At 41.7% G+C, this 12156-nt stretch overlaps 2 protein-coding genes across 6 annotated transcripts in view; both read right to left on the bottom strand.

Annotated features, from left to right (window-relative positions):
• mbnl3 (muscleblind-like splicing regulator 3) overlaps window positions 1–6506 on the bottom strand; it is a 41859-nt gene extending 35353 nt beyond the window's left edge. For 2 of the 5 annotated variants that reach the window (XM_043256832.1, XM_043256833.1), the window contains exon 1: window positions 6200–6504. The gene's annotated coding sequence lies outside the window, so the exon portion shown is untranslated. Of the gene's footprint in view, window positions 1–6199 lie in introns of all 5 variants that reach the window. The other 3 variants (XM_043256831.1, XM_043256830.1, XM_043256834.1) reach the window with 3 other exon arrangements.
• Window positions 6507–7472: 966 nt separating this feature from the next.
• On the bottom strand, window positions 7473–11718 carry hs6st2 (heparan sulfate 6-O-sulfotransferase 2). Its single transcript, XM_043256829.1, has 2 exons — window positions 10883–11718; window positions 7473–9176 (listed from the first exon to the last, which is right to left on the bottom strand). The coding sequence occupies exons 1-2, from the start codon at window positions 11440–11442 to the stop codon at window positions 8336–8338; spliced, it is 1401 nt and encodes a 466-aa protein (XP_043112764.1). The 5' UTR covers window positions 11443–11718; the 3' UTR covers window positions 7473–8335.
• Window positions 11719–12156: the final 438 nt, after the last annotated feature.

Genomic DNA, 12156 nt, shown 5'->3' with positions numbered 1-12156 from the left:
AGAATCAATAATCAACAGGAGGGGCCTTTCAGTAAAATGTTTTATTTTCACGGAAGCTCACAGTCTTCTTATGTAAATAAACCAAAGGACATGACTCAGCTGTCTTGCGAATGGGGGAAATAGAACAATGCGGCACTTCCATGCACATAATCATAAAGCTGACCTTGAATTGCTTGGGAAGATGACAACGACGGCGGCGAACAGTCGCTGCATTCAAACGACAAGCATTTTCAAAACGGGCAGCCACTCGGACGGCATGTGGCACCGAACTCCCAAGTGAGCCCAGAAAAGCGAGTGAAGTAACTACATTGGAATGACATGCAGAACCAACGCATGATTGAATCTGGTTCTCCGCCTCTGCCACGCTCGTCCGCAGAGACGCCAGTGGGACTGTGAGGGTCAGTTGGCAGAGGTCAGGGCAGCAAAGAGAGGAGTCTGCTGTTCCAACGCACTGCAGCGCTCAGCAGCACTGGAGCGCCACAACATAACCTTCATACCACAGAGCTGACGCATGCAGGCGAGCCCAGCATGACCAGCACACACTGCAGCTCCACCAGCACAGCACATGCTCCCCACATGCATTCTGCTTGCTGCAGCTTGTACTGCAGCATTTCAGCTCAGTAGCTTAACCTTTGCTTTGCTTTGCTTCTTAGTGGCGGTATTCATTTACGTTATTTACTCACCCTCATGTCCTGTACCTGCATGACATTCTTTCTTCCGTGGAACATAAAAGACGATATTTTGGGAAATATCTGTTTTTTCTAACGCAACTGAAGTCGGTGGTGACAAAAAAAAACAGCATTCCTTCAAAATATCCTCTTTTGTGTTCTGAAGAAGATAAAAAGTCATACTGGTTTGGAATAGCACTAGGGTGGGTAAACGGTGACAGGATTTTGTTTTTGGGTGAACTGTTTCTTTAAATGTCTCTTGTGCGCCGCTTATCCTGCTTAGGTGAAACCGTACGCAAACAGATCTAAATTAGAAGGAGAAATGAAACCGAATCTCTACTTATTCTCAGAAACAGAGTCATGCTTTGAGACATTTGAGATTTTAACAAGATTTGGCATTTTAATAAGATTTCAAATAACTGTTTATTCATCGTTTGCTTTATTTAAAGTGACAGTACAGTCAGTTATGGAATTATTTTCTCTGTCATTTCTTTCAAACCTGATTCTCCTGGTCAGTGAATGAACACTTAGACTGTCAAGCTTCTAAACAGCAAAAAGCATCATAAAAGAGGTCCATATAACTTGTGCAATTATTCTGCAAGGCCTTTGAAGTCATACAACATCAATGGTGAGGAACAGATAAAAATTTTCAAGCAAATTATTCTTATGAAAAAGATCTTTTCTACTAATTTGGTTGATTTGGTTCACAGACCTGGACTAGTCACAGTGCACAGGAGTGGAAAAATATCAGTAAACAACAACTTAAATTTTACTCAATTAAAGTCAAAGTCAAATTGACTACTTGATTCTTTCAAAGTAGTTCTTTTGCAAAATTTTAGCTTGATAGCCTCAGTTAATTTAAAAAATTCACTATATTTTACAGGTTGTAAAGAAATTAGGGTGAGTAAATAATGGAAACATTTCATGTTTCGGTGGATTATTCCTTTAAGAACAACTTTAACATAACACCCAAAAATTATCCCATATTTTACTCACCCTGAAGCCATGACTATATATATAATTAAAAAAAAGAAATATTTTTGTTAGAGAAACCCATCGATCTGCAGGACATATGATAACCTCCTAAAGGTGTACAGGTTAGTTTTACGTCACAGTTCTTGCAGATATATCCGATTTACTGAGTTTCAAAATAATGGTCACTATCCAACAGCATTAACAAGCTTGGAAGAGCCAGGATTAATTTTTTAAAATTCATACTGTGTTCGTCTGAAAGAAGAACGTCATATACACCTAAGATGGCTTCAGGGTGAGTAATATATGGGGTAATTTTAATTTTTAGGGTGAAATATTCCTATAAAAGAATAGTTCAGCCCAAAATGATTTTTTCATTAATCAGACTTATCCACTTCTCAATACACTTCTATTATGCTTTTGTCGCTTTGGAGATCAACAGCTAGATGTATTCTTCAAAAAAAAATTTTTTTGAGTTCCTTTCTTCAAGAAGAGTTTCAGTCAGTATAAGATGACTGCATACTTCTTTAAAAGTTTGAATCTTATGAATAGACACACTGTCCTGGCCATTACAGTGAACAAAGTGTCTGAATGACATTTAAAGGACAAGGCTGATCAGTGCAGAGAATCTCATGCAGAAGTACGACCCGAATGTAACCGATATTAAGCCATGTGTGCACTTCCCTTAATGAAAGGAAGCAATGCAAAAATACATGGACACGTAGTTCTCTGTTCCCCACAGCCAAAACAGCGAGTTCACTGAAGAAAATCCAAAAGAAATGGACAGTTCGTACAGCTTAAGTTGGAGACGTGCAGGGCCTAAGATGGAGAGAGGTTTTCAGGCTGAAGAGCTCGTGAGACGGGACTGGAAGAGGAGAAAAGCCCCCAGCCACAGGGAAAAATAATTAGGTTAAGTATATATAATCCTTTCAGCCTATTACAGCCCCACTGCCTCCATTCATAAAAACATGCAGCTGCCTGAGCTTGCTCACAAACTCACAGCAAGGACAGAGACACGTACGGTGCTCTGGAGAGCACAAACAAACTCTAAAATCATAGGCTTAGAGCTACATGACACATTACAACAGGCTGAGCCTCTTCCCCTCTGCCCAGCTCAGTGTAATGTTGCAACAACAAACTGGTGAAACAAGACAACTGTGAGGAGCAAGTGCGCTATCAAAAAATAGATTTTTATGTCTACTATTTCTGGTGCAGATTTTCAATGATATGAAATGAATTCATTTATACTTCTGCCTTGAGAAAACATCTTGAACTGTTAATGAGACGCACAAAAAAAACTATGTAAATCTAAATCTAAAAAGTGAAATATTTTACAATATAACAAAAATAGCGTTTTACAATTGTGTTCAACTGGTTGCTAAGCAAAAGTATTTATGTTCATGTATAAACATGCTATTGTGCACACTTCAAATTTGTTCATAATATATTAACTATTGTTAATACAACTTCATGCAAACTAAATATGGTAACAGTTTAGGGACTAATTCTCACTATTAACCAGCTGCTTAATACCCTGCATATTGGTGGTTTGATAATACCCTCAAAGCACATATTAATTGCTCATTCTGGATGTCCATATTTTAGATCTCTCAAATGCCATATACAACTTAACAACAATCCTTATTTGCTAATAATAAGCAGCACACTGGGAGTTTATGGAGGCAAAAGTCATAGTCAAATGGTCAAGTGTGAGCATCGATTAGTGTATGTAAAACAATAACTTGATTACAAATGCAAAATGGCAAAAAAAAAATAACGTTAGCTAGTATTAACTCATATTAACATATATTTTAAAAGTTAAAAACTTTCAGTTCAGTTGCTGCCTTAAATTTTCGAGTTTATTTAACTTTGTCGGGCGAGACAACTGACAAAAAAAATCAAGTTGGATATATACGTTCTTTTTTTTTTTTGCAGCATGGAAAAACAGTGTGGACACCACATCAAAGATGGCTATCTTTTTATGTAATTACAAACATCCCGAGGCATTCAAAAGCAGGTTGACTGCTTTAAATGAAGCACAGACTTGGCAAATCCTCATCTGAGTTCGTGCAAATGTGCCCCAAATGATATTTACTCGGACAAATGGTGCATTGCACTTTACAGAATAGTGGTTAAAAGCTCATTTGTGAGTAACACAATCCAAGCGTGTCATAACCTACTTGCGAAAAAAGAGGGCAGTGGCCATATTTATAGAACCCAATAGTCTAGTTCTTATAGATTGGGTAGAGAACCGATATTTACAGCAAGTCGCTCAGTGTTTGATCGTTTGTAAATGGTGTTGCTTTATCAACCCAGCTCCACGTTTTATTGCCATTTCAAAGCATATGGCATAACGTACCATATTTGGTCCAGCAAAGCGGCAGAGGGGAAATGAGGACATGTGCTTTGTGTATACAGTAACCTCACTCTCTGTTCTTATCATTAATTTTATAGGGTGAATGAAAGTGAGAGCAAAGTCCACAACGGCGGTGGTAAACGTGCCTGAACCTGTGGTGCAGTTACAGCACATGCGGCAATATGCGGATGTGAGCTGCGAGCGTGTGCACCGTTAAGGGGCTTCCTAATACCTCAATATCTGCTCACCTGATTTAACCCCACACGTCCGACACGGATTTAGCTTCCATTTTCTCACATCTGCGACCGGCCGCCCAGTCGTGACCACAGAGAACTAATGGAGCTTGCCGTCCGAAAGCGTTCTGTCTCAACGACTTCAGGTGTACATCTAGTTTAAATCAGGAAGTGAAGGATAAACAGACCTCTCGGGGAGAAGCAGGGTACGTGCTGAGTATTGCCCTGGTATTGCCATCAAGATATACGACTTGTCAGCCATGTGCGGACCTTTAAATCGCAGACATGACTAAAGGGCAGCGATGCCACTGAAGTCTGACAGACGCCAGGCCTCTAAAGCAGCAGGACTCCTGCGACCTGACCTTTGACAGCGCACATCATAAGGCGCGAAATCAAACAGAATGTCAAGCACCGCTCACGCGGCTGCAGGTGCTCCAGCTCCACGACTGTAGGGTCTATGTCATGCACTTGACTTGAAAGCAAATGCATCGTCGTGCGTATATAAAATGTGATATTCTACATACAAAACCTATGGCCTGAACCGAATAAGATAAAAATAAATGACATTTTTTATGTGAAGCGATTTCTAAGCGCAATGCATGTGACGGTCCAGACCTCAATAGGTCTACCGTTTTAATTTGTGTACAGGTAAATAAAACATACTCTTGGCCTTTTGGCTTCAATATGGATCTTCAGACATAATAGCTGGAGCAGATTTTCGATGTCAGATGGAATATAACAATTATACTTTTTAGTATCTTCCTGAGAAAACAACTTGAAATTTGAACACAGCACAGCACCGAAATGAACAGAGAATCACGTCCAGCCAATGAAATATTTTAAAGTGTAACCAAAACAACAGTAAGACTTCAAATAATGTTATTAACGTACAATTAACTAACAATTGACATTTTTGTGCATTTATTTTTTAACTATATTATTGCTAAACTCATTTATGTTTGTTCTTAACACATTAACTAATGAAAAATAAATTTAATTGCTATTGCATTAGCTAATGTCAAATGTAATGTAAAAACCTAATGAAAAGTATTCGTAAAAATTCACTGCAAAAATGTATTTGATTTTTAATAACTTAATGACAACCCTGTCACGTAAAAGGTAGCCTTAACAGGGCAAAACAAAGGTTATCAGATTTTTTTTTTTTGAATAAGAACGCACACGACTTATCGATTTTTATGCAACATCTCAGACACGGATGACAAAATAAACTAAAACACTCAGCTTTAGACAGTGGCCTGCGCTGGCAAGCGTCCGATTATGTTAAGGGTTATTGGGACAAAGGACATTTAACTTCAACACACCAAGATACAAAACCACCCTCACCCATTTTTCCAGTACCAACTTTTACATGTTCCAGGAACCCAAGGACAAATTCGGCTCCTACCGTGGGTGAACACCTTATGGTGTGCTGCACCCAGCCCTTGCCACGAAAATTAAAATGTCAGCATGACAGCATGACTGGTTTTAGATGCCAGACACAAAAATACAGCATCGGAAAAGATATACAGCCCACTGCACCTGACTGCTACAGGGGCTCGTGACATGTGAGATAGTTTGAGCTCCATCCAACCTGTTTACAAACTAGGCGCTGCTCAGGGCACCACGGCATCGATGGGAAGCTCAACAGCTGTCAGCAAGTGTATGATCAATGCGTGGCACCCAACTGCGTTACTGGCGTTTTCAGTAAAAGTGACGGCTTGCGCGTTGAGGTCAAACGAGAGACCCGGCCGCCAAGCACACGGAGAAATTCAAATTCTAGCCTTATGCGTCACGGTGCGAAGAGGCCATGTGCGCAAAAGCAAGGTTAGAGATGGAGACCCATAAATGAGCGAGCGTCAGTCGTGACAGCGAAGCAGTGCATTACGCCAATCACATTTGCAATAACATGCGTGCGGCAAGACCGGCTAAAGAATACGAAATACTGGTCTTTACGAAAGCAGATGACTCACCTGTGCAGACAGCGCGCGACTAGAGCCCGGGTGACATCAAACGCGGCGCGAAGCGAAATAAAGATTTGTCAATAACTACGTCACGATCACTGGCTGATGTGAGGCGCGCGCTTTTGGTTGCAAAAAGTTCCCGCGTCGAACCGAGAGCTTTTCGATCGCGCGGTTTGCTGCGTAAAGCGTCGGACAATGACCGGGGGCTGCGGGGTGTTTCGAGTTGAACGACGAAGCGAGCGATGGGGAAGCGTGAAGCGAACTTGCTAGCTGCTGCTAGGCAGAAGACGAGACGAGGGAGGGCAGAAGGGAGGAGTAGAGCGAAAGTGTGCACGGCACTACGTGCATTCCCATGTATTGCCTCCATTTTAGGGGGATTCCCACTCGCAAACTGCGCCTCATGGATGAGGACGCCTATGATGAGATATATTTGACGCTAAGGTTTTAAATGCGTTCGACGGATACCGTGAAGCGCAGCCTCTATGTAAATATTTAGACGAGAAGGTACTCTATAACTTATGCTTTGCTTACGCGTAAATTGCGCTCTTGGCATTTAAACGAGAAAACTTGACATATTAATAGATTCGTGTAAATATTAAAATATGTATACCCACGTGAGATGATGAAGCCCAAACATGTTATTCTTCTAGAAAAGGCTGTTTCTAAACGGAGCGGGTCGCCCTCTCGTGGACGCAGCCATGATGACATCACATGACCTGATGTGTCATACAATTGTTTAATTATTATTATTTTTTTAATTATTAGTTAATATATTGCACACATATACACGGGCATGGACCAAACTGATTTGGCACAACTTAAAAAACACTGGTAGTAAGGGAGGAAGATATTTTTTTCGGCATGCATTTTTCTCCTCAGGTTGGTCAATGAAGCAAAACTACGCGCCTTTTTTTTATTTAATACAAAATTGTAAGTAATCCATGCCCTATGAGAACCATACATAAATTGTAAAGGAAAGGGAATGCTAATCTAATAATATTTTTATTTTAGCTTCAATACAATGAAACTCTTCGTTGTCCTACTTGTCCCAAAATTCTCTACTGAAAACTTTCTGAACCTACAAAAACGAAAAACACATGTAATAAATGTTACCAGTGGGATTAAATGACCAAACAAAATGATCCGAGCCCATAACAAAATTTGTTGAGCAGATCGAGGGAGTTTACTGTAAGCCGTGAATGTTACTCTGGCTCCATCTGCTGTAGACAGAAAATAAACCAAAAATCAGGAGGTCTTTTAAACCAGACGCAAGCAACTTGGATTATTATAAAAAGATTGCATTTATTAGTACTCACAAATTGTATTAATTCCAGTAGAGCAATCAGTGCTCCTCAGTACAACTTATAACATGGTATAAATTCAGCAGAGGATGTGATTTACAATGGCTTTTTATTTTCAAGTAACAAAATATGAGCCAACCCATAACCTGCGATTCGATGAGAAAACATAAATAACAAGGTATGAGAAAGAAATCTACAAAAACGTAAAAAAATACATCGATCAAAAACGAATCAAAAGACAAGTGTTCTTCAACATAAGGCTGACTCGTGATGTGCATGGGATTGTAACGGCTGAGGACACTTGACAAAAAAATTGGCAATATGCAAAACATTACATTACAGGAATGTAAATTAAAATGTGCTGCCACCAGATTCTTCCTCAGAGCCGCAAGGTCGCAAAATCGCGTTTCTGAAACATTCCAATCTTTGGCTTTCACAATAAGCGGGAGCTTTTTATGCATTCGGTACATTAATTGCAGGAAATTATTTTCCTGGTCTAGCTTGGGAGTCATAACGCCCTCTCTCAAGGGCAGAGCGGTGACGGGGACAGCGAATGTTATCACCTCTTCAGTTCACAAATCACAAGACAGGCTGCAAGACGATAATTCAAATATGAAATCTGACGGAGAACTGGTGCTAAGAATCGACATACGTGAGAATTTTGATGTGCGTTCCACAAAATGCATTTATCACAGAAAGAGAAACCCGCAATTAACAACCCGTATATGCTAATATTTAGCAGTGTTTTGGGCTTAAAGGATTATAGGTACCCCGAAGTAATCAAATGGAATCACCATTTTCTAGTCCGTTATTGAGTCCAACCCTCTTCCCAAATAGCTGGTGGCTACCGCCACTGCTCTACGTTTTCTAAGTAGTCCAATATGGTTTCGCTGTCATCCTCCTCTAACCAGCTGTCCTCTACTTGTCCTTCGCTCTCCAGCGCTTGTCCAGCATCTGCTTGCCTTTCTTCCGAAAAAACAGGAGACTGTTCCGTCATTGGTGGCTCCTTGGTGGGTTTAAAAGCAGCTTTTCCGGTCACCCCCCACCAAGGCTTCACCTTGGCACGTAACTTGCGCCTCTCCAGCAGGCGCCTCTGCCGGGCCTCCCTGCGCTCCTGCTGTCTGGTGTACTGGAAGCGCTGGAGGAAAAGGTCCCGCGCGTATTCGTACAGCTCCACGTCCCACTGGTTAAGCTCTCGAATCCTGCGCTGGGTCTCCGGTTCCACATCTACGCTCGCGGCACGCGTGCCGTTGAGCTGCGTGAACGGCGCGATGAAGGACAGGCGGAACGTGTGCTCGAAGAGGTACTGCGTCTTGCGCTGATATTCGGTCAGGCCAAAAAAGGCCATGTTTCTCAAGTTGCGCTTGGCACTTTCCAGTAGCATGGCCCAGCGCTGGTTCTCGCTCATGATGGAGAGGTTATAGCAGCCCACCAGGCTGAGGTCGGCCAGCATGCGGGTCTGTCTGTTGTTGGCCAGGTTGTAAGGACAAGTCATGAAATCCTCCAATGAGCAACCCGACCAGTCGTCGCCGTTGTAACAGCTTGGCAGCTCGGACAGGGTGGGTAAACGGCCATCGCACATGTGTTTAGAGGCCTTCCAGGTGGCGCCGCGCTGAACGTGCCTCCATTCGCTGAGGTAGCGCCACACCGGATCCCTCAAGATCGTGATGTAGTAGTAGTTCCTACTGCAGGAGACAGGAAAGAGTGGAGTTACAAAATAAAGCAGTCACAATTGATTTGAAACAAAATGAAACGCAGTCTCGCGAATGAATCATTGAGTCGGGTAAAGCTGTCATATTTTGTGCATGTTCGCATTGACAGAATTATTCATGGCGCAGTTTCGGCTGGAGCGTGTCGGGGGAGCCATCTTGATGGAAAACGGAATGAATTATTGCCGGTTGACTGTAATTATGGGCATAATGAGCGAACGAGAAGAATCGTCTTTCAGCTCACATCCAGAACACTTTCCATATGAATATCAATTAAGACCGTCTGGACGAATGCATTCAACAACAGCGGAGAGAAAGTCTCTGGAGAGCCTCAACTTTTCCTTTACTTACAAGCCAAAGATGTGCCCATGGGATTTTGATTTGATCTAATTGTGTCCATTTGAAAAGCAGGCCTTTCATGGTTTATATCTGTGTGCATCAGTCTGCATATTTAAATGTGCACGCTCGTTTCCCTTATTTATACATTTCAACTTTATTCTCACCTAATGTTAATATTTTAAAAATATATAGTTACACTATTGAGTGTCTTAACTAGTTGCTTATTAGCATGCATATTACTAAAATATATTAAACATTTATTAGTGCTAATTAAGCACATATTAATGCTTTATTCTAATCCTACCCAGTACCCAAATGTAACAACTACCTTACTACCTATTAATAAGCAGCAATTTAAGAATTTATTGAGGGAAAATTTGTAGTTAATAGTGAATAAGTGTTCCCAATAACACTGATAATTTAAGCAGCTCTCAATAATAATATTCGTTGTTAAGTGGTGAAATTCACATGTAAAACAGCTGATTTTAGCTTAGCTCTCAGGGTAAACTAAAGACGATTAAAAATGCTTAAATGAAGCCTAAAACGTAGGTGCACTCAAAAGATTTGGCTTAGTTTAATTTTTTTTTAAGAAGTCTCATACTCTCTAGACTGCATTTATTTGAACAAAAAGTACAGTAAAAACTGTAATATTACGAAATATTATTAATGTTGAAAACACCTGTGGAAACCTTAAATACATTTTTCAAGATTTTTCCACGAATAGAAAGTCCAAAAGAACATTCATTCGAAATATAACCCTTTACCATCACTTTTGACAATTATTGAATGCATCTCGGCTAATCGGAAGTATCGGTTTCTTTCAAAAACCCTTTTGAAATGTTAGTGTACATTTTAAAACACTACCAAACCTGCTACACTCAAAAACACTCAACACTTATTCATCCAATGGGACGCCTCCCAATGCAAACATTATCAAACCCTGTCGATCCCATGCTACGGGGCGTTTATTTAAAGGACAAGCCTGAGAGAATGGCAGATGTTCTGGTGCCAGCAGGCTGTCTGCCCTCCAGGGCGTCTGAAAGGGTGAATGATTATGATGATGGGTCCCCCGTTGGAGGAATGCGCTGAATGAAAGCGGACTCTCCGGGGTTGAGCCGGACCTGTTGGAGGCTTTTGTCTGCGCATAATTGACTTGCCAAGAGGCTTCAGCACTGAACTGAACGAGAACAATATGAAAGGAAGGAGTGGCGAGGCTCACCGTGCGCCACACAATACCATAACAAAAGAAGCAAGTTTGTTTATCAAGTCCATTACAGACACCGAAACTGGTTTGATATGTTGATAAAAAAAATTAATAAAAAACAATAATAATCAATTCTCACCTGGGAGTCCTACGCCTCTCCTGAGACTCCCGGTTGCTCATGAAGGAAGGCACGCAGTTGGTGAGCTCCGTCCAGTCCGCGTGCAGCCCGCAGCTCCAGCCGGTGGAGAACCGGGAGAACAGCCAGGTGTCCCGTTTGCCTGGCCGGTAACAGGTACACTTCTTCTGGCCGGCATGGCACTCGCAAGGCCTCTCCAGCTGGATGTTGCGGACAAGGTGACGGCCGAACGTGGTCCCCCCGGTTTTCTGAATGTGGAGAAACACTATAACGTCGTTCCCCTTGATGTTGAAATCCACGGCGCGATCGAGGTCTTTGGCGGTGAAATTAAAGCGAGGCACGAATCGAACCAAAGCGCCGTCCTCCGAGCTGTACGGGTCTCCCGCGCCGGCTCCGTTCACGCGATCCCCGCGTGCGCGACTTCCTAGTCTCGAGGACAATGATGCCAGGTGAAGCAACTGGCAATCGGACGTGGGGCAGACGTACTGTAATACGATAACGCCGAAGCACAGGACCATCAGGAGTGCGATGAAGAGCCGGCTGTAGTAGGATTTTTCATCCATCTTCTCGCTGGAAAAGTGAAAGCATTACTCGGTCGCGCGGTTCCCCCACCGCGTCGCGTCGGCCAGGAGCAATGTTGAACAAAACCTGAGAGTCGAGCTGGAGCACATCAAAACACGAACACGCCCAGCGCTCTTTCTGGTTGTTTGTCTGCTCGCGTTCAACGTAGCTGATGTCTACATGTTTCTACACGTAAGATCTTCAGATAACTTCTGCTGTTTACCTCTGCCACAATTTCGTACTCGCTCTTCCCCGTTGCTCGTTTTCCCAGTAGTCCACACCGCCCCCATTCACATATCCCTCTTCAAAATAAAAGTCCCCGCTATTTTGAAAATCGCGACATTAAAAATTTCTTTAAAAACGGCACACTTTTTTTCTACTTTAAGCATTGATTACTTATCATATGCACGCCAGAGTTAACCGAGAACAGAAAAAGATGCTATTGATACGATTGATAGACCTGCCTAATTTTTTTATGCCTTTTCTGTTTCGCTTTCAATTATTTGTTGTACCATAAATGTTAAACTTAAGTTAATGTAATGACATATGTTATTATTATCATTATTATTGTCTTTGATGGAGTAATGTGGATTTTGTATTAGATTTATATTAAAATAACAGAGCAACAAGTATGCAAATGCATGTACAATATTTGGAACTTAAGTAATAATAAAATAGAGACACTATTTAACAATATGTTAAGGGGTAGTATCATT

This window comes from Puntigrus tetrazona, chromosome 14 (assembly GCF_018831695.1).
Source record: "Puntigrus tetrazona isolate hp1 chromosome 14, ASM1883169v1, whole genome shotgun sequence".
Lineage (NCBI taxonomy): Eukaryota > Metazoa > Chordata > Actinopteri > Cypriniformes > Cyprinidae > Puntigrus > Puntigrus tetrazona.
This window is presented reverse-complemented; position numbering and strand designations above follow the sequence as displayed.

Bases quoted from the DNA above. Each gene is read 5' to 3' on its own strand.
- hs6st2 (XM_043256829.1), bottom strand. From the start codon at position 11,442: ATGGATGAAAAATCCTACTACAGCCGGCTCTTCATCGCACTCCTGATG. The intron at 9,177-10,882 runs GTGAGAATTGAT...TGTCTCCTGCAG, and splicing joins GAGAGGCGTAGGACTCCCAG to TAGGAACTACTACTACATCA.